At 46.1% G+C, this 23,275-nt stretch overlaps 2 protein-coding genes across 2 annotated transcripts in view; one reads left to right on the top strand and one right to left on the bottom strand.

Moving 5' to 3' along the window:
• Positions 1–23,275, bottom strand: part of T265_06310 (hypothetical protein) — a gene marked incomplete at both ends in the record, with an annotated part of 74,029 nt that overhangs the window by 38,036 nt on the left and 12,718 nt on the right. The window contains 6 exons of the mRNA XM_009171537.1: positions 4,509–4,852; positions 5,206–5,369; positions 8,529–8,765; positions 11,417–11,518; positions 17,552–18,194; positions 18,973–19,268. Of these exons, the coding sequence (XP_009169801.1) occupies positions 4,509–4,852; positions 5,206–5,369; positions 8,529–8,765; positions 11,417–11,518; positions 17,552–18,194; positions 18,973–19,268 (1,786 nt within the window). The remainder of the gene's footprint in view (positions 1–4,508; positions 4,853–5,205; positions 5,370–8,528; positions 8,766–11,416; positions 11,519–17,551; positions 18,195–18,972; positions 19,269–23,275) is intronic.
• On the top strand, positions 6,171–6,521 carry T265_06309 (hypothetical protein; the record flags this gene model as incomplete). The annotated part of the gene is made up of 1 exon (XM_009171536.1): positions 6,171–6,521. The coding sequence occupies one exon, from the start codon at positions 6,171–6,173 to the stop codon at positions 6,519–6,521; it is 351 nt and encodes a 116-aa protein (XP_009169800.1).

The raw sequence follows: 23,275 nt of genomic DNA, 5'->3' as shown, positions 1-23,275 counted from the left end.
AACCGTGAGAAGCGCTATTTGAACACCACTGTACTCACATTGTTACAACACTAAATGCTTTACAAACCTTCCTCGTCACGAGTAGAGCACGACACAGAGAACACAATTAAACCATGTGAAACACGTGCATGTGTTGAAAAGGCACCCACAGGAAACAGAATAACACACGCGAATTGTGCGCGAAGATCACTGAAAAAGAATTTAGGGGAACTTTGCAGGGCTCATTAATCTTCACAGATTTAACTAGGTAATAGCAACAGCGACCACCGTCTCCTAACAGAATTGCGTATTTGTTGAGTCTGCCCCGCGGCTTCTACAGCCGAAGATGATGATCGGCTTCGTAGAAACGTTTAGCATGAACGATGATAAGCTATCAAAAAAAGAAAAACCAAATCCCGCACTATGAGCAATTAAACTGCGAGGCGGTCTGGGGGATAAAACCCTACGGTTTCACACAACAGGAATGTTTCTGTCAGATAACCAGCACTTCCATATTTATGGAAGCAGAGATGCTGCTTTATAGCCTGAGCTTCGACATTGAACAACCGAGGCCAATCATTCAGGTACCTGACGATCCTTGCTATTAGAGGTTCAGCCTGTCCTAAGGTGGGGTGAATAACCTTCTAAAAATAGGTATCTAACTGATCAATGGGACCGAAATTAAGGGCACAAGAATGTCAGAAAGTCTATTGAAATGAAGAAGCAAAACCACTGAAATGAAGGTATTCAACGAACCAGTCTTCTGCAAGTGGAGCAGAACAGAAGGCAACAAAAACACGGAGGAAACTAATGAAATTACGCTTAAGTTAACCCTTAAGCAATCAACCACGTTAGAGAGCGTTGACGCCTCTTGGGAATCATGTTAACTCCAGTGGTCGTGTAATAATGAGGCAACATAGTGACTGCCTAAAAATTATCCAGCTGTAGCACCCTTTCAGGGCCTAGCTGCCATGCCACACAGAGGCACAAGGGCTGAGATACTGCCAGGTCGCCCAAGCCTAGACAGGGGAAGTCGAGTGGCAGAGGTCGGGTTCGAACCATGACTGCTTGGTATGTACGTCTCTCAACAATCTTCATGGGCTTGCTCAACATTGATCCTGACCATATCCCAGATAACTGCAGACCCATACGAAGGTATGTCTCACCAATCGGCGTAAGAAGGCAGAACACCTAGGGGGTGATTTTATTGATGTATAAAACAGAAAATATGTCGAAGGCGGGATATCTGCTAAAGTATTAAAATTCAAACCGACAGAATCTGACTCGTACCATTTAGGAAGCTTAAATATTCCAAACAGTTGTTCCACCGTTCTAAGGAAAACGGTAACTGTTGAGGAATTAGCCTTCTCTGAAATACATGGAAAATATTCATACACACTCCGCTAAACCGATTGAGTGCTAAAAATCTGGAAGAAAAACTTCATGCAAAACAATGTGGGGTCCGAAATGGATAAAGCAAGATTGATCATACCTTTGCAGCGCGTAAGTGGCGAGAAAAGTGCTAGGACCGTACCAGACATATGACCACCTAATCCCAAAAAAGCTGTTGCCTGTGAGCCGTTGGAATAGTCTCAGTCCATCGAGTGATCTACCAAGGAAACTATTGAAGTAAGCAGAAGATCCACTGAGCCAAGATGCCACTTAACACTATTGGGAAAAATGAGTCACAATTGATATGAAAACTGCTCTACTCATCTTAATGTCAACTGTTAGCAGTTGAGGGGAATATGGAATGTCCTAGAAACACACACACGGCAGTGAAGCATCAGTGCCAACACAGATGTTGCTGTCATTGATGATGATGATGACAGAGTGCCTCAATACTCTATAACAATGCGGTTCTGTTCGCACGCTGGAAAGTTGTCTGTGATATCAACGCATACAAAGTTCATTAAAAAGTGGAAAGAAGCGCTCTCAACATGAAGCATCATGCCAACACAGATGTTGCTGTCATTGATGATGATGATGACAGAGTGCCTCAATACTCTATAACAATGCGGTTCTGTTCGCACGCTGGAAAGTTGTCTGTGATATCAACGCATACAAAGTTCATTAAAAAGTGGAAAGAAGCGCTCTCAACAATATTCATTTGAGGGAAGCTTGAAACAGATGTGCTATTAGGTTGACGACGATTGATCTCACATCACGATGAACCGAGTTCACAGTCAAGTGTTGAAAAGACTCCGTTGGAATCCACAAGAGATGAATAATTTATGTCCCTGCGCTGGCAGATGCACATACAAAAAGTGTATCGTCCATTGCGGCAGGCAGGTCAACAAAACAAAGATGAATGGCAACCTGTCACCCAAGATCATGGTATACAATATGGTGATTGGATGGTATGCGAACGGCAAGTTGACTTTTGTGTAGGCTTTTATTAACATGGACCATACACAATGAAGACACTGACGCTTTGCTTCGTGAATGAGAGCCAAAAATGAACACGGCGTGCTTATAGACGAAAAATGGAACTGTCCCTGAACGCCAAAAAATTGGGATTTTTCACAAAAATGATGGTGGAATTTGTCTATGCTTCGTTCCGAAAACACTTCCTAATTAACGCTTGCTCAGATGCTGCAAATGGAGCATTCAAAAACTTGCCATGGTTTCAGTCAATTTTTTCAGCTGTCCTACTTTGACCGTTGAATCCTTCGATTGATCAGTTTTACAGAGTTCCCGTATGCTGTGAACATTCTCCCGGATGGGGGAAGTTAGGGCCGTCTGTCCCGTGGCCTGGTTTAGCCTGGGCAGCACGGTTTCTTGCAAAAACCGAATGTTGGTGAACGGTGTATGAACTTCCATCAGGCCACCAGAAGCCGAAAATCCCTGGTCCCCGACAGGACTATATGAACGTGTAGAAGCTAGGCAAAGACGATTACTTGAACAAATGTCAGGTGATACCGGGGCATCATTGGTAGTAGATCCGTGTAAGATTCCACGCAAAGCCGGCTTACTTTTCCAGAGAAGCCCCCTACTGATTCTACTGCACACAGGATGGTTTAGTCTTTGGCTGCTACATCAAACGATGCCGACAAGTGGTTGTACAAAATGGGCTGGACGATAGATGGTTTACGCTGAGTAGCATATGGAGCTATCTGTACGGATTCTAGTCGGTGGAAGTCGAGGGGAATAGAGCTGGAATATGGGCATTCCAAGAAGGTTGCGAAATTGCGGTTCAACCGTGAAATACTACAAATTGATGCCAAGAATTATAGGCCTAACACGTTCCAAGATAACGCACGGTCCAGACAATCGAAAATGCAACAAGCAAAACATGCTAAGCCTCCTTATGCCCCACAATAACACCAGCATCCTGCACAGCGAGCGCTCTAAGCTGGATACCTCGGACTTTCCTGCCCGGGAGTAATTGAAATAGAGAATTGGAGAGACGATATTAGGGAGGGGCAAGATGGCTCAGTAGTTAGAGCGTGAATTTTTTGACCGGAAGGTCCGCGGTTCGAACCCGACCTTCGCCTCTCGACTCCCCCTGTCTAGGCTTGAACGATTTGGCAGTATTCCAGCCCTCTTGCTTCCTTCTGGTGGCATGACAGTTAGGCACCGAAAGAGTGCTTCAGCTGAACGAGATGCTTAAAAACTCCGAGAGATTTTATTTTTGAAAATCACAGCCAACGGTTCAACGGCATGAAATAGTGCGAGTGTTTTTAAGTTAAATAAACAAATGGTCTACATCGATTGGATTAACGTGTGAAACCCAATGGTGATGCGAAAGTTTAAACAATAAAAGTGGTAATCATCGAACCTTACTTAGTTGGTAGATCTAAATGAACGCTTCAGAATGTAAATAAACAGGCTTGTTCTTCAGGGTGCATGCAAATGTTATGAAAACGAAAATCCAATTTGTGAGAAGGGACCTCATCATCCCATTTGCAATTCTTAGCGAGCGATTATTCAACATTGTGATTTAATGTCAGGATGATCAGAGTCAAGTTTTGTCGCTAGGAAGGCCAGATCACCATTCGAGGGTCACCGCAAGCTTACATCATCTTCTGAATGTTTACTTACTGTTTTCATAATCTGGGAATCCATTGGCGAGAATTAAGATAGTTCATCTCGAATTAACCCAAATGTCGGTCCTTGAGATAAGCCCACAAATTTTAGCGGAGTGAAGTATACGGAAAAGTAAGCGAATGGGGATTGAATAAGCCATTACATTCACTCAATGCACTAGGAGGACGATGAGTGAGCCTTACACCAGAGTGGATGGTGAAAATCAGATTTAATTATTTGGGGAAATGTGGTGTTCAGCAAACACCTGGGGGATTCGAAACACGGGAAACATACGCTAGATGTTTATGATGTCACTACCCACACGCCATTATCCTAAAAGGCTGCCTTCGACTGGATGTAGCTGTTCTATCCTTGTTGGAAATTATCAGCGATTCTCATGAATGTAAGAGGGGATTTGAACCAGTGACTTCGCCGTCGGTAGCTGAGCCCTATCCAAAAAAACATTTGTGATTCACACAAACTAAAATCTACGGACATACCGCTGTTCCTCCTCTTTGCGCTCCTTAGCCAAACGACGTTGTTCGGAGAACTTTGCCCGATAGATTGCAGCTTCGCTTTCTTTCAAAAGGCCGCCTTCACCAGACCCTTGGATTTCAGCTTTCAAGGGTTGAGAGTAGAGTTGAGTTTCGGTGACAGGGGAATCAGGTTTGGTCGAGTTCGTAACTTCTGTCGATTCATCAGTAACAGTCAGATGGTCGAAACCGACATCCGTCTGCTCATTTGACGGTTCTGAAACTTCTGGCACTTCTGATTGATCGACATTGGTATCCTTAGGTGCAGTAGGAGCAACATCTGAGCTGAGGTCAGGTAAGAACTCCGTAGGCTTTGGTTGCAGGAAAAAGCAGGATTAAAATAAACCGATAGAGTTTAAGGTTCGCTGAAGTGTAAAGTCTTTTCACAATAACAATGCTGTTCAGGTTCGGGATCTGGCCCGAGGCACAGTGAGTAATCAAACAGGATATAGCCAGCTGGCATTGACACGGACCAATACTAACGAGAACTTATCTCCTTATTGTCTCATTCTTGATGCTCTACACAGAAAAGTACCAACAGTAGTCCAAAGGATGGTTTAGCCTGTGACACGACAATGTGGGCAGCTTACTGTGGGCTCAATTGAGACTTCAATCAACAGGGGCGAAAATGGTTATCTTAATGCTAAACGTTTTTGAGCCGTACCTCGTCCGCAGGCGCTGGTCTTGGTTTAGGTGACATAGAACGTTTACGGGCGGGTTTTTTGTTGATGACCGAGGCTTTGCATTCGGTGCGATCTTGGTAGACTGAAACCGACATGGCCTTCGAAATAGATCTTGTGTTTGGGGGACGTTTGACGTTGAGAGCGTCTGAAAAAAACATAACAGAGACACACTGGTTTACAGCAGAACACGATCGGAGCGTTAAGATGGGAAGAGGGAAAGGAGACGACCGACCAACCCAAGCAAAAAGCACATAACAAAGATACACGTGTTGCACTTAAGTCAGGGTGAATGCTTCTCTGAAGGAACGAAGGTAGCGATGTGTAGGCCTTATGACGATCTGACCAAGACACCATTTGTGAAAATGGGAGGATAAATTCGGTGATCAGAAAAACCGGCAGGAGTGAGTACCACATAAAACAACTGAAGTCAGGTTGAAACCAAGTGATCAAACCTAGATGAGGGCATATCAGAAAAGCAGAAATGTTTTGAAACAGGGAGCACCATAAAGACCTTTGTCAGTGAACCTAAATGGAAGAGGATCAGAAACAAACTCACTCATCGATCGATGCCAAACGGGGTAAGCTAAGAGAGAATGAGCGTAAAAATTGAGTCTGAAAAGCTGAGATATTCCGTCAGTGGAATCAAACTGTGTGCTGATTATGCGTAACCTAAATCGTAACAACTCATGTGTGAAGACATGCTGCCTTTACATCAAGGACGTTGAAGGTCAGGGCTTGAGTTGTGAAAGTTATGAAGCTTCGTAAAACCCTCGGCTACAACAAGGGCTAGCGACAACTTCAGCACTGTCATGAAGCTGTCAGAAAATGCACCTGCGCACCAGGTGGTGTTTCAAGGTGTGCAGCGGCACAAGCGTCAGATCTGCTGTTACTGAAGTTGAACTCAGATTTTCGCAGAATTCAGTATGTGAAATGTGAAGCTGTAAGGATGGAAACGCCTTCGGATCTGAGGACAACTGCGACTATATGCCATGAAGAATATCCTAGTGCCAACTGCGAGAACGCCAATTTTCTCACGGAAGGAGTTTTCGGACAACCTCAAGCTGGTGTGCCCCGAGATACTGCTTTACACTCAGTGATGACGGGGGCCTCATCCACAAACAGTAGAGCTTCTTCGTTGCTGAACAATGAGGGTCCGTCTTCTGCGGACGAATCAAATGATCAGACACTGAATATCACTGCGAGAAGAGGCAATCCTCAATATGCCTTCAAGGTGCAACAAGTAGCGCAAGCCTTAAAGATCAAGGCATTGGGTGTCAGGGCTAAGGCAACATTCTAGGTATGCATAGTGTTCCGCAGCTTTCAGCATGCATCCTTGATTCCGTAGAGATGTACAAGTCCGGCAGCATGGCGTTGTGAATGCCGCGTATTGTGAGTTCTCTAAAATGGCGGAGCAAATGAAGGATGTGACTTTTATTCACTGGTCCGCCGTACCGCCTATCAGAAAAGCAAACCACCCTCAGCTACTTTAAGAAGTATCCTCAGGAACTCCCGAGGATTAACAAAGAGCTCAGCCGATTTATGAATATACGCAAATCGCGGGAACAGCTCAGGAGGACGCGCGGGCTATCTGGAGTAGTCGTCGTTCTCGTATGCGACTCGAACAAAACCATGCGGAAATGCGTTATCACCTTGGGAAAAATCAACGCATTTGTTGGATCAAGTATCTCAACATCGTCTGTGCAGTAGACAGAACAGTACAAATGAAATGGTCAAATGTGCAGCAAACACATCACCATCATTGTAGACAGTAACACATCACGAGTAAATATTGAGGCTTAAACGCCATACAACCAACAAGCAGGTAGGTGCCAGTAAATAATAAAGCAAAGGATGAATGGCAACTTTTTGCAAAAAGCCTCGTGCCCTTAAGGAGGAGCATGTGACGAATTCGGGTTTCGGCTCTCCGATATAAAGGTACACTGCGTCTGGTTTAGTCTGAACTCAAGCTCGACGCGATAATAATCAAGGGGAAAGTGATTTAACCCAACTGCATGTATTACAATCGTGTTTTCTGAGTAACGTGGCAATAGCTCAGAGCCTGTGCCTCCTTTAGAGTTGAACTATAGCTGTCCTCCAAAACAGTAATCCAACAGACTTGACTGTAACACTGTGCGTGACCTTGAAACGTAAACGTGTCTGACCTGGAAAACGATCCACTCATGTATCAGCCGGACATGAACATTCAGCCCGCTTTCTTGAGAGTAGAATGGTAGCAAATGGTCGATTGTGCGTCAGATACTTTACGGACGGTGAGCGGGGATTTATTACCACGTCTGAACATGTGGTGCTCTTAATGGATACCGAAAAGGCGTCGCATATGCTCTGTCTACACAGAAGCCTGGCAGAGGCAGGTGGGGCGTAAAGGACAGTAAAACATACCTACGGGTCGGGGAACTCAACAATACATTCCTCTCACCTAAGATGACGGACACTGGGACCGGAGTAGAGCCAGGAATTTGTATTACTGATGAGCTCTGATACGAGCGGAATCGAGTCCAGCGATTCTTGCTCGGTTTGGATTAAGCAGAACGCCCGTGTCAAGAAAGGAGGGAAACGGATCAAACAGTGAGGTGGATGCGAATCCGGCGACTCGCAAGGGCTGTGGTTGGTGGTTTCAAGTTGCAACCTTGTAGTTCCTACTGTTGCGTCACAACAGCAATTAATACGCTGCACAAAATAAGGTACCCACAGTACAGTCTAGTAAAATTAATTTGTTGTTTTTGTCCATGGGGGTAGGTGGTTTGGTCCCATAACTTGTACTAGAAACCAACTAGAAACGGACAAATGACATGAGTCACTGCCATGTCTGGAACAGCGGAGTAGGACAAAAAATGGGAGATTCAGACACCCATAGCTTCCCTACCTTAAGAAGTATACAATCCGAACAAGTGTACTTCTGTTTCGCAGTCTAAGTCTCCGGGACCCAAACCGGCATATCTTTACCGTAGAAAGCAATGCACATACCGCAGCAGCAATGAGTCATTTCCACCAATAATCAAACTGCTGAACTCATTCTACTGTTACGGTACGGTGATCTGGTTAAATACAACTTTCGAGCCAGAAACAACTTATTTCAGGCCACTGGGATTCAATTTTTTAGCGTTTGTTCCCAACTTGCAAAATTCACTGCAGCTCAACAACAGTCTTCGAAGAGCTCAGTAAGAACTAGAGACCGAGAAGCATCATTCAGTGGTTGAGGTGAGAAGGATTGATGACAAGGCGATACCCACAGCAGTGCAGACTGTACGTTTTACCACCACGCAGTAGGCTACGGTAAAATTACCTGGGGGCTTCTTTGAAGTGGCGGATGAGGTAGCTGGTGGCTTCGCTGGAGCTGAACGGTCCGCAGCAACTTTGGAAGAAATATTTCGTCTTGGAACTTGCGAGGCCAACCGCTCGAACACAGATCCGGAGGTGCTGTGGGTTGAATTGGAGTTTTTCGGTAGCGCATCTACTGAGCTGGATCTGCTTGAACCTAACATTGAACTGGAGCAAGATTCGACAGTGGAACGCGCGGAAGCTGGATAAACGGCGTAAAATACGAAACAGAAAGTGTACATGGTGTACGGAGCTTTGTCAACAAAAACAGCTGGCAGATTTTCACGGCGTTTAAAATGCGGATTCAACTGTGGATTTCCCCATCCACAATTTTTCACGAAAGGATTTTTTCTAACCGTGGGGTCATTGCAACAGCTACCAGAAACAAGTATGAATTCTACTCAAGTTCGCGTATTTTCCATTCAGCTGAATCCACGACTACCAAGAGAGAAAACATGGGTCCACAGATCTTAACATCCCGAGTTCAATGAAAAAAGCCCTATTCGTCAGTTGGGGTTTAGTGCGAAGACCGCTCGGTCATCGAGTAGGAGGATGGTTGTCTGATCGTATTAGACAAACCAACGACCTGGTTTGATTTGAGCAACGGCAGTTTCCTCAAGGTAACAAAACCACCTGAGTACGCCTATAAGTTACAACCGGTTCCACGGTTTTGCGTCTACGCACAGTCAGATAAGTCACTCAAGCAGTTAAGGTGCGAAATGGTCTAAGATAATATGGAAGTTAGCGAACATTTATGGTTCAATCTGAAAGGAACGTTTGCTTACACTGGGTTTTGGTCACTTTCAATTCCTGGTGTTATTGAGCTCAGACGACTATCTCGGTAACCGGCACTCTCCTTTACGGAAAACCCGGTAGGGCAAATAGGACCGTTTCCGCAAATATTCAGAAATGCGCAGCGAAAGACCTAGCCGACACATCCAGTGTATGTTGAACTGGAAACTGTGTGGCCACTAAAACGCCTGCCAAAACTCTTCGACCCACATTAGTCCCGGTAGGACATCACTCGTTCTCACATGCACGTCGGCGTTTCTGGATCACCAGTTTGGGACAGGAAGCCATCCATCATCTATGCCACGACCAACATCTCGTGTTACTACAATAGCACCCTACTCTAACCACTTGGTTGAGATCAAACTGCCGTCACGAGAGACGGCTGGACTTCCATGCTTCCGATCAAAATATTGTTTACGGAGACTCTACAGATCCAAAATAGTTGTATTTATCACGAGCTACAACTAAAAACCGTGTTGTTTGCTGCATGCCCTAAATCTTACAAAGGTACAACCACCGGTGACATACAGTTGAGGGTTGTTCCTGAAGGCGCAGGGTACGTGCAGTATCATATTGCACTTCGAGGACACAAAGGTCCTTCCTAGCTTAGTGGTAACGTGATTTTCTATCAATCAGTTAAAATCACACACAAGGTGTAAAGCAGGATTCAGACCCATATGGTAAACGAGTGACATTGGAGGGGATGATGACTGAAGTTTGTCCCATTTGGTAGTTAAAGTAATCCGGACGGCAGTATGAGAGTGCAGCACCTCTTTATCAGCCTATTCTCCGGCAGTCTTCCTGGCGAGGTTGATCACTGAGGAACGAACTTTTCAGCAATCCTGACAACCTACAAGCCTGGATATTACCACTAAAGCAACGGCGGTCGAAAATAACCATAGCTAAATACTCACATTTTGTCTTGACGGGAGACCCAACTGAATCGCATTTTTCTCCAACTGAATGTGTTGCACCAGGCCATCTCATGTTTCAGTTGATTCGATAATAGAGATATCGCAACACACTGTGTGGAGGCAACATACTACCCAACTGTGAAACATGAGGCGGTCTAATGCGGAACATTCATTTGAAGAATACCATTAGAAAAAACAAGAGATTGGGTTGGAATCAAGTTTTGAGTGTCAATGGACAATCGAGCGGTACTTAGGGTGCTCTATATCCCGGGTCTTTACAAAAATCACGTAACTGGAGATTGACCGAGGATTGTCTACCAGTGGGTTTGTCTGATAAAGGGCATACCATCACTACAGATAACTAGGGATACGTGTATTTGCCTTGACGTAGTGGCCTCGCAAAAATGCCATGATCCACCTTCATGGTTGCTTGATTAATAAGGAAAAGCCACTGAATTTCGTTACCTGTGTTTGTAAGAGTTATACTGCACCCTCTTCAAGTAAATTTTTCTATCTAACGGGCTTTGGAAACAACGCGAAATGCTCCACAAGATGTTGGAGGAGCACTTGTTTGCGGCAGTAAGGACGTGAGGCCGCAATCGATCGCAGCATCGTTGGGTGACATTGAACTTGCAGTTGGTTCCAATGGTGGTTAACGCTCACTAGATGTAACATTCAGAAAGACCGGCAATCCCATGCGGTCCAGAAACTATCAGGCTACTGCGATTCTAGACAGCTTATGTTGCATTTTGAGTGAGTCACACGACAGCTAAACAAGCCTAGTTTGGTGTGAAAAAACTTGACTGAACAATATCCCGCGTTATGAATCAACTATTAGGCGGAGGCATTCGCCTCTCTATTATGAATAGGTAACAGTGAAAGTAGGCAAAGAAAAAGTCAATTCGTTTGCGCTTTCATCGAATCAATCCACACGAATATCAAGCGACGTGGAGATGTAGATTGAATCGCACAAGACTTGTTGACATTCAAAAGACACTGAAGCCGTGAGAAAGTAACTAAGTAGAGGAAGGTGAAAAAATCAACCAGTAATCATTTTGCAAAAGAGCCTCCGAAATCATACACTGTGGCCAAAGAACGACTAGCTGTAAAACTATATGTGAGATTTTGATTAAAACGGCCGACTTACCGGGTTTTGTCGCTGGCTGTTGTCGTGTCATTCGGGTGGGTTGTGGGGCTGGTCGCCCGATTGCATTACACTCTTGCGATGATGCAGATCGGTTATGGGATACTGTTAAGACAGGAAGGAAAGAAACAGGCAAATAAAGTACGGTAGACCACCAAAGATGTGGCGGATGTGTAGTCGAGAGTTCAAGAGCAATCATTTAGAAATCACGAGATCGGTTGATTATTCAAAAGCCGTGCATCAAACAGGGGATTAACACACCGACTAACAAAAAATGTAACGATGCGCACAAGAAATTGAAAACGGTTAATAAAGCAATAATCAAAGGAAACATTCGATCGAGGAATACGGAGTACTACAAAGAAACACCAATGCGCAATTGGTTTACCATGAAGGATGACAGCACCATGTATGACGCAAACTGCCAAACGTCAAAACCTTCAAGCGTACTACTGGGTCACAACTATATATTCGAAAAGTATTCAACGGAGCGGAAAGGCGAACGACGATCCTTATGGCTACGTGATGGGCTTATTAAAACGGGGACATGTTGATTATCCTTGGCGAAAAATCAATCTGACTAGTGAAATTCATCTGCGCAGCAAATGAAGAAGTCACCATATCGCAACGGATATATAAACGACCCTTTACAGATCAGAGACTGACAACTGACAAAGAAAGATAGGAAATTTGTTGCACTACGGCTCGGAGACATTGTCTGAGTGGGATGGCACTACCAAATCTACCGAAGTCTTATGTAGTCCCCTACATTAGGACTCTGGGTTGAGCTTCCGGCCCTTCAACCGGAAAGCTACAAAAAACAAGCAAAGAAGGTTCTTTTTTCAAAAACGGTCGTATTGCTGCATTCTTCTTGCACGTTTTATACACGGAACTTCTTGATATTGGTGTTGCTCACCTCTGTAAAGTCCCGAGAGGTAAGTTTGAGCGTCGTGTCTCGCACTAGAACATTTTAAACGGAGTTTCCGGATGGGAGGTTCAGGCAGAGTGGTTATCAGAGATGGCGACATCAACGCCCAAACGTTGCTCTACCGTCGTCTTCGACAATGAGCCAGCCAAACGTGACAGTCTATCAGTCACGAAAGCNGTCGTGTCTCGCACTAGAACATTTTAAACGGAGTTTCCGGATGGGAGGTTCAGGCAGAGTGGTTATCAGAGATGGCGACATCAACGCCCAAACGTTGCTCTACCGTCGTCTTCGACAATGAGCCAGCCAAACGTGACAGTCTATCAGTCACGAAAGCAGAACGGACTGGCACCAAACATAAGCAGGTGGAGAAAGACTCATGGAAATGACAAGTCCGTAAGCACACAAGTGATCTGTCCCGTCAGAAACGACTCGGAGAAGAGTATCGATATTTACGTGTAAGACGTGGGTTTCAGACATTAGAGGGTGTGGTTGCACGCAAGCAGTTAGGATTTTCGTGCAGAAGAATGGTCAAACTGCCCAGTAATGGGCGTGGCCATCCAGGGTACTTCATTGAAAAGTTCACGGGGGAGGTGGAAATGAGTCATTCTGGTTCGAATACGTTTAAATGTAACAGGGAATGGGTAGTTTGTTGTGAGGAATGCACGCGTTAATGACTTAGTGAACCAACCATCCAATAACAACAAGAGGGCAAATAAGTCTAACTTTTGGAGAAGCTCCTTGCAGGGTCGCAAGCGTTGTAGCCGATATCTGTCAACAAAACCAAAAAGGTAGGGCCATCTTTTACATTTGTGGATGGTTGAGTGAGGCCCCGACACGGATAAAAAACAAGTGTCGAGGTAAAACACCAGCCAAGAAGTGGAAGTAGCTTGTGTGTTATCGCCAAACTGACAGAGGGTTTAAAGCTCCGCTAATCCGAGCAGTTGAGTCAGGGAGGTAATTTCTCCTTTGGACAATCATTAACAGACAAGCAAAAGGAATTCATCAGGAAATCATTAAGTCTTAAGGTTTCTGTAGTTTCGGTCGTTTTTACTTGCAGTTCAACGATGGGCCTCCCCGTTTTTCCTCAACAAACACTATCGCAGAGAAAACTGAAACGAACTGGCATGCAGTTAGGCCAATGCAGACGGATAGCTTCAAAAGCGCAACCAGATGTGACAAGCAACCGAACAAATGCACCAACACATTTAAACAGGCACCTGTTCTTGTCTGCATTAAGCCAACTTAATCCAACAATTAGGAGCGACCACGACCGGGGTAAATGAAACTTATCCCTCTAAACAAAAGCACTTATCTGAATAGGATTGAAACCTCATGACAGAACAACCATGAGTTTGCACCCCTGAACATCAGACCTGGCCTTCAGTCTGGCAGGACTATTGTGAATTTTCCTTGTTTTTGGTCCAAAGGGCTCAAGTGCGGTTTATGACTACGAACACAAATATGAATTCCTGATTACTTTTCCCTGGGAGCGGGCGAATTTGGAACTTCTCAGAGTTCGTGTTACCTAGCGAGCGATAGCTAGGCGTTCATGTCCCGTTTGCTGAGCCTGCCTTGACTTGTTTTCTCATGGGCTCCGCGTGATCGCATGTCCAATGAGAATCACGAGACCGTCGTCGGAAGGAACGACCACAACCCACGCTATTGAGCCATCATTCCGCTCACCGTTGTTCGGTGTGCGGACGTTGACACTGCACTGCGCCAGTCAATGAAAGACCTGTGAACTTGTTGACGCTACGAACGTAAACAATTGGGGTTTGTTGTACACATTTGCTTACCCTAGTGTAAATAGTACCGTAGAATTACGAACCCCATTCTTCCTTTTGATATTCGGGATTGTTGAACCTACGCGTCACTCGAAGTTCCGTATCGGGAACCTCAACAGTACTCGATTCTGTTCGTGAGATTGGATTGACGACCCGATCGATTTGACATCGAGTTGCAGTTGCAGTTTTACCATGGACCCGTTCCGGCATGATCCCTTTCTGGCTCTTGGCTTTTCCCACCAGTATGATCCGAATACTTCGGCTGTGCTTGAGGAGGAATTACGGGAGAGCTTTGCTGAACTGGACGAGGAGGATGGGGAATTGCATCGGAAACGGCAATTAACTAGCAGAGACGTGAGGATAAATGGAAGTTCCTTGTGTCTCTTAACCCTTGTGTATCATCTGTTATGTTGACAATGAAATTCCCCACGTTTATTCTGTCCCCATTTGTAACCCCCGCCCCAATTTTGTGTTTTGTGTGTATATATCAACTGACGTTTGTTTTTCCTTACCACTTCACCCATTTGGCCTTGAGGTCATCCGGCCATTTGTATCTGACTTTGCACGTGTGACTGTCGCACGTGGGAACCTGTTTGCTCCCTTGCTTTGTACTTTTGTAGTCCAAGTGGACTGTTTGCTTTGGACGTGTATCTACTGCCGAGGTTTGTATAAATTGTGAATTTCTCTTACCCTAATAGTACCGTATAGAAACCCAGCTCCGAGTTTGTTTTGCCTACCCGGAGGTTCTGGTATTAGGCGTCACTCGAAGATACCGTTCGACTGTTACACCTTGGATGGATGATGCATTGGCTGTTTCCATTACCTCAGAAAAGGATGACAACCGACCAGACTGCCGTTACACGGAGTGCGCTCCGGTATCCGAGGATGGAGTCGCCTCACAAGAGGACAATCACCGGTCAGTCTGCGGTCCTTTGAAGTGCGCTCCAATATCAATGGACAACAGTCATTCATAAGAAGACGACGGCGCTCATTCGCATTGCGGGTTTTTGGGGTGCGCTCCACTAACCATCTGTGAGCAGACCGTTCCACCCACCATGGGTGCAGGGTTCTATGTCGAGCCCGTATATCCGTCAGTGGAAGTGACCGACTTCCAAACTTTAGGTGAAGTTCCATCAAATTTGCCTGTTTCTATCTTTGGTAGCGCTATGGTTGAAATCAGAGATTGCAAAGAAGCCCTGTCGCAGATAATCGCACCATTTGGAGCATTAAATGCCTGGTTTTGGGCGTACCATCCGGCTGTAGCTCATCTTCCGATGAGTAGCTCTGATGAATTTTCAAACGCAGACTGGCCAGTGCCTTACGTTTCAACTCAATCTTCCTTTTACTAATTTCTAGTTGACGCAAGCTCTGCTAAGTCCCCCTCCAAAACGTCTCTCTCGAGCTTAGCGTCTAAATGCCGCGCAGAAGACCTATTAGATCTAACGCTACCAGCCTAGCTGGACTTTGGTGGGCAATGACATGGGAATACAAAACATGGGCTAGTAACACAGTTCACCTGAGACGTGAACGGCATTTGATGAGCGTCAACAATTTATCCAAGATGCGATCGAGTTTGGGCTCTTTCGCACGACTTGCTTCTTAGATTGTACATCTTCGTTAGAGATGGTCTTCCCGGGGTCCACAAAAGGAAATGGTTCAATTTGAGTACTGTAGAATACTTCGACGTATTCAGGAAAGCCCACCTGAGTGACGCGCAAAATCACAAGCCAGAAATTGTGGATCCTTGAGATTTATCAAAAGATGCGCACTAAGGAAGCTGGTACGTGAAATGCATAGCTGCGAGATCGCACTCACCCAGATGGGTTACACTGCCGACTTGAATTGCTCGACAAACCTGAAACGGCTTGTGATGCGACTACCCAGGCATCTCCAACGAGAATGGGCAAAAGTGGCCGACAATATTCTATACCAACGAAAAGAGCCATCTTTCTGACTCAGTTCCTTGAGAGAAACCTGTCCGCAGCGACAAACATGTACGGACAGCTAGCTAGCAGTGCTAACCGTGGGTCCAATAGGGGTGTGGATGATATTAATCGACGCAGCAAGCTCCCCGTCCACATGTTGACGCCGTTGCATCTAAGGCTCTGAGTTGTCCCGTATGTATGACCCATCACTCCTTACGCGAATGTGCTGCATTTCGGGCCAAGTCACCATAACAGAAACTTCAGGCCTTGAGGGAACGTAAGCTGTTTTAATTGTCTGAAACCCAACCACCGAGCAGACAAATGCCGAACCCCTAATCATTGCGACGTGCCAGGATGTGGCAAACGCCACCATCGGTTACTGCACTTGGACAGCTACATAAAACCACCCACTTCGCACACTGCTAATGTAAACTCGAATACAGTGGAAGTCCCGTCAGCATTCCTAGGGTTTCTTCTAGTGCGCCTCGTCGGCCCTAATGGCGCCGTACTATGTTGTGCGCTCTTAGACAGTGGATCAGACTCTACTTTGGTGTCGCTCGAAGTCGCTGACCAGATTGGATTGAAGGGTACCCCAACAGAACTGGAGTTTAATTCGATCAACGGAACGTCAAAGTATCCTACAATTGTAGTGTCGACGGCTTCAAGGTATTTTCCCGTGTATCTGGTTCGTAGTAAAGGCGATCTGCGTGGGAAAAATATGCGACATCAGGTGATATGGATGACCTTGCATTCATAACTGCAGACAAAAAGTTAAAATGCAGACACGCTACACATGGTGCGACATCCTACACACTTATCGAATGTTTAAGATTGTGGTTGGCTACACGTGACGCTCTGACGTCACGATGTATGGGTTGAACAGACTTGATATAGAAAACTACCATCGTATGGTCAGGTTTCACCCAACAGACCATTAATTAAACCATAGATGACCACTTAGCCCGAGATAGCTCAGTGACTAATGCGCGACATTACTAACCGGAAGGTTTGTGGTTCGAACCCAACCTCTGCAACTCGACGGAGTAGGAACTTCCAGAGAGGCAACTTAGCATTCAAAGACAGAGGTGTGTTGTGTTTCTTGCAACACATGGCAACAAAATTTGCATACCACACTTAACTTAGACGCCAGCCCAGTGGTCATAGGTGATCTAAACAGGGGTCGCACATTATACAGTCAGTTAGCTGCCTAGCACACAGTCCGGGTTGATATCGCTGGAACGCAGTGTCTACGATGGCGCACCGATAGCATGAGATGGGATAGAAGTCATCTAAAAGGCAATGAAAGCACGCAGAACGCCAGACAAACACAACCACACCAGACGACAGCCGGTCGCACATGCAAGTGAGGATGCTTGGATATAACAAATGGCACCATGCAATGACAACCCATGCGGTGAACGCGCGTGCACAATCGATACGATGCCATGGATAATCGCAGACAGCACCGTCCGAGATGCAAGCAGCACGACGGGCGACAAACCTTCGTCTTCGGATGTCACAAAAAGTTGGTTCTCAGCCTTGCCAAGTATAGCATGTTTCGACGTCGTCACTGACTCGGATTTCGAATCGATGTGTAAGGAGTCGGGAGAGACCCCGTGTGCAATGAAACTTGTTGGAGAAGCAGCGGCAGCACGGTCCGCGCGAGCCAGCGACGCTTTGGTATGTCGTAAAATAGACGCATGGGCCGAAACAGCGCGTCTATGACGACTGGAGTTAGCCCGTCCCTTTGCCTGATTATTCTGCATAGCAACAAATGATACTGTGGAGGGGTTTAAGGGCTGGTGGATGCTATCTAGCAGATGGGTGTAGTAAGGAGAGGCAGAGGCAGTGAGGAAACATCCACTATGTCTTCCGGTGAGATAGCTAGCTAAACGGGCTTCAAATGCTTTTTGTCTACGTAAAGCAGCAGGACTCGGTTGCGTACATATGGAACGTGGTGCACTGCTACCAAAGGCGACCACACAGGAGGTAGTCATCAAGTGGTTGGGATTACGAGTTGATCCAACAGATGGTGAAGCACTGGCTGTTCGTTGGATTCCAGAACTTTCTGTGAACCTTCGGCGGTGTGTTGAGTGTTCGGATTCACGAGTGCGAGAGCGTTCCCAGAGGAGTTCGAGCCGAGCCTGTGGGACGAGGAAAAGATTGGTATAAGAGATAGGGGTGAGATGTTATGACAATTCACTGTCTGAGAAGCTGGGCTGGCCTTAAATCCGAAACCTCGCTAAAATATCTGCTGATCTAGTCACTCGTGAGAGACTAACTCATTCTGGCCGAGCCGAAGTGTCACTGTGTTGGGGATACCACTGGCCCCAGAAACCGTCCACTTGTCGAGTTATTGACAAATTTATTCTATGAAAATCTAAATTTTGAATTTTACTGCCCTTTCCGATCTCCTCCGACGGTGCGGTCTGCATTAGGAGTGGTCAGGCTCACGTCACAGCTCGTCTCCAAGTCTCGTATAGTCCTTGACCGTACCCGTTCAGATATGCAACATACTGCCAGCTTGCCTGGGAGTGATGGCTGAGCCCTGATAAAAGTAGTGGCAACAACAGTTATATGCTTAGCGTACCAGTGTTTGTTTACTAGCGAACGTGGGATGGAACGGTGTACTTTCTCCACACGACGATTGATTGCATTTCAAAGGACCTATAACCTAAAAAGCGAGAAATGGCTACTTCAATATTCCGGGTTGCCAGCTTGACCAGATAATCGAGGACTATTTTTCGATTTTTCTAAGCTAAGCCTATTCTGTGTAAGGAATGGCCTGCTTTGTCTACGTTGTGATTCACCTAGAAGTTCGCGTTTCATAACAGTCATACACATGTTCAAATGAATTGGCTCTGGTAACAACTATGGCAGTGAGAGGCGAGAACCACCATGAAAAACTAAGGCAAACCAAACCTTATTTGACAGTTCAAGCTCCTGGCGACGTTGCAAAACACATGACCGGCGTGCTTCAGCGCGCTGATGCATTTCTTCCAATTTGCGTCTCCGTTCCTCTTGTGCTTTTATGCGAGCTTGTTCGGCCTGCTTTTGCGATTCCACGTAGGCGGCGTACCTCTGCTGCTGTCTGAGTTCCTCTGCTGCACGCATTCGTTTTAGTCGCTCTTCTAAGGATAAAGCACTCAGTGAAGGCGCCGTTGATGTTGCTGGTTGACCCTGTGAGTCACAGGTGCTTCCTGGTCGAGTTGAGTCTGCTAGAACACAAAGTTAATAAAGAGGCAGTTGGGAAATGAATGGAAATGAAATTGGGAAAGAAGCACAATTTAAGGGATGTTGGTTAAATGTGGAAATGATAAGTGTGTTACATTCACAATTGTCGAAAGATCCTATTGGTGAAACTGGTAAATTTCAGCAACGGAAAAGTAATAAAAGACGGTTTACAGGATCACCCCAGAGTGTGTGAGTGGGTGTGAGGGTGTGGGTGTCTGAGTTATCATCACTGTGGAGAAACTCTACGAGTGGTTCCAACGCTGATTAGTGCGCATCTAATGAGAGCTTTTGTGTTTTGCCGGTCGGATATTTCCAGTGTCCATCAGATCCGAAGATTCTGCTGAGGAAAGTGACTGGGAACGGATTTAGAGGTCACTGTGACAATGAACCCGAAATGAATACAGACAATACATCCGCGGCCAAATGCTGTAGACTGTAAGGAGCTCTTTGAACCAACTAAGTCCGGAACTGTTCCAATCTTGTTCTCTATTTGTATTTTGCCTACATACTAGTATGGATAACTGGATGTACCTGTGATCAGAGCACTTTTGGAGCAGATTGAGAGATGGAGCCAAAACAGTGTCAGATATTAGAAACGTTGAATATATGAACCATAGGAGAGAACAACTCCTTCTTACTTAACATCATCCACTCCGAGATTTACTGTCAAATGGAGAGTCCTACGCACTGGTGCGGGATTAATGGGTCTCTACAAAATAAATGAGCCTTGCCTTTGGGTTGTCGTGGCCCGGGATCTGACCGCAAGGTTAAGTTAAGGCTACTTATCAGTACTACAGAGGTACTACAGATACAGGTTACAGATGGTGATATGCACTACTTTCCAACCACAGAAGACTGCAGCTGGGCGTTTGAGTCATTCTGTGGGCTGTTTTGTTGTATGGCTGAGACTTGGCCTGTTCGAGCAGCGGTACTGAGATAACTTCAGGTGTTCGACACATCATTGTCTCAGGACGATAGCTCGTGTGATTTGGTGACCGGGAATCTGTAACGATGCACCCGGAAAGCGAGTTTCTGGTTGTGCAACAGTAAAGAAATTGCCCAGCACCAGAAGCTGCGTTGTTTGGACTATGTATTGTGTATACCGAACCGTTGTTTGCCAAAGAGAGTGCTGTGTTCCATGTCCAACTCAGAGTGGCGGAAGCCACTCTGGAAGAGGGGTATGGAGATAACGAAACGTTTGGGTGCTTTCGGTGCTACTCGCCTCCCAGGATGGACACCGCGGGATTCCAATTGCGTCCGGTTGAAGACGCTACAAAATATGGTTGCTAATCGACATCAATGGCGTTTTGGTTTTCAATTACCAACTACATTGCCTGAGTAAGTGTCTCGAGGCGTAGCAACCTCGGAATATTTGTAGTAAGCTAGCACTAAGTACCGTCCTACAATATGGCATTGAAATAAATCATGGTTGTACGACAGCGAAGCATCAGTGTTGAACGCTGATATCATGCTGTCCATGAGGATGATGATGATTCTGCTTTCAACAGTAAATAACTTAGGTAGGGTTGCAGCCGAAACAGAACAAGATTTAAATTGTGAACTCGCCGAATACCCGTGGTCGCGGACAACTGGATACTGACAACTTTGTTGCAATATGATCCAGAAGGGGAGACGGTATACCAGAAAAATTGATTACAGATAGATTGAATGGGATGTAATCTGCCTTGAAATGAATTTGCCTCATTGCTGACTGACTGACTACGCTGCTTTGCGACTAGCTTCTGTAGCAGTCTCTATTCAGTTGTCAGCTTCCAAACCATGCGCCAGGAGTACGTTAGCTTCAGCTGCCACAGCTTTGTAGACCGAAAATGGGAGAACCGCAAATGAAAACCAAGGCATCAGGATAGATGGTCCACACAGTCAACTGATATTGGCTTGTTTGAGTAGCCTGATCGCGCAGCTACGCACTATGGGAGATGTCATTGATGCAATGGCATCACTTTGTGAATAAGCCACATCTGCACCAGTATTGTATCAAGTCCCAAGTTCACCATTCAGGAAGGTGGCAGATGTCAACCTGAGTTTACTGATAGGGTATTCCATAGTTTGTTGCCAGGTCACAGCGTCCACTTTTCAGACGTTTTCACTCTGTATCAGGCTGGAGGAAAAGAGGTCTGCGAGGTATACAGAACTGTGATAGATGAAGTACGTATCCCAAACTACTTAACCTATGGAGTTGGGTTGACTTGTCTAGTGTATGAGTCCCCTTTTCTAAATCATCTAGTGTATGTCATTATTAGTACGATATTCTTACCAGACCCTAGCTATGCCTCGGAGACATTGATTTTCGAAAACTGTATAGAACATGTTTCCGATACACTGTCACGAAAAGACTGGACCTTAACGTGGTATGGCGGTTTGTGTACCTCAGCAACCCATTGAGCTATACTGCGGGGTGTTCCCATGACAGTCACAAAGTCTCTCACATTAGGTTGGTCAGTGGGTAGAGGTCTGAAAATACAATCTCCTGGCCCTCCGGCTTGGGGGTTGGGACATATATGGCGACGTGTTCCGCAAAAATGGTAATATATTTGCATTTCCAGCCGAACACCACTGCCTTGTGGTTGGGCTTTGGTTGAGGATCCTCATCGTCCTTCTAGGTGTGGGCGCCCTGGTAGTATCCCAGCCCTCGTACAACCATGACCTATACAACTAACAATATTCTCATGCCACATCGACCGTCGCTTGGTGACATCAGCCAGGTCGCCGTACTTGCTGCATACAGCAGGACGGGTAGGCGAAAACATGCTACTGTTGACGCTGCTCTTTTTACACTTCCACGTTTTCCGTCCTCCAACCGCCCCCGCCCAATTTTAAATACTCTATCCCCAGGTCTCAGCTCTGGGACTGACCGTTTAGTTCGCACTGCATTACACTCAGCTGTAGCTTCTGTACGTTCCAGTTCAGTCACAACCCTTAACACTCCGAAGTCTGTTTTCGAACCCCGGAAACCTGTTTACTTAGCCACCTTCAATGTTCGCACACCGAAGCAAGCAGGTCAACAAGTGGCTCTTGCTCGCTGGATTCCCTCTGCATCGATGTATGTTGTCTGTCAGAAACAAGGACGCAGGACGCAAGTACTGTGATCGAACTGGCTGCCCCCTCGCTCTTTGCCAGGTTACGGCTGCGCACCCCTGGAGATGGCCCAAGTAGTTAGAGCGCAAATTTACCGACCGGAAGGTCCGTGGTTCGAACCCGACATCTGGCACTCGACTTCCCCTGTCTAGGCTTGCGCAACCTGGGAGTATCCCAGCCCTCGTGCTTCCTCCGGGTGGCATGGCAGCTAGGCACCGAAAGGGTGTTACAGCTGAACGATTTATTTATTTCTATTTTTTTACCCCTGGAGATACAGAGGCCGCTGCAGCTGGATATGCTGCGTTGGGTATTGTATTGAGCGAACAAGTGGAAGCGTCTCTGCTTGATTGGATACCCGTTGACAGTCGCCTCTGTGCGGTTCGTTTGGCTACATCGGTGAGAGAATCTAGAGGCAGTGAGGTTCATCGCACCTTGTTTATTGTTTCTGCTTACGCCCCAACTGACTGTAGCTCTGAATCTGCCAAGGACAGTTTCTATGACACTCTAGATGCCCTTCTACAACAGGCTAAAAGCTCAGATATCGTTGCGGTTGCTGGTGATATGAACGCCCAAGTAGGTAGACCAAGCGCTGCTGAGGCCCGATTGGGTGGTCGTCTTGGTTTGGACACGAGACGCACGGACAACGGAGACCGGTTACTTCAGATGTGTGCCGATCACAGGCTGTTCCCTTGCAGTACAAATTTCCGGAACAGCGGAAATCGCTTGACAACAGCAGTTGGCAGGTTGGGTTCAATCCATGGGAACCTGTAGTAACGGTATTTTTCTCAGTTCAGTTCTCGGTCTGAGCTTCCCAAGCTAGCGTTCACGTCAAAACAACCACCAAAGGTGCACAAGGCTGCGGCACCGTTACGGTTCTGTCACGCAGCGAGCAAGA

This window comes from Opisthorchis viverrini (assembly GCF_000715545.1).
Source record: "Opisthorchis viverrini unplaced genomic scaffold opera_v5_127, whole genome shotgun sequence".
Lineage (NCBI taxonomy): Eukaryota > Metazoa > Platyhelminthes > Trematoda > Opisthorchiida > Opisthorchiidae > Opisthorchis > Opisthorchis viverrini.
This window is presented reverse-complemented; position numbering and strand designations above follow the sequence as displayed.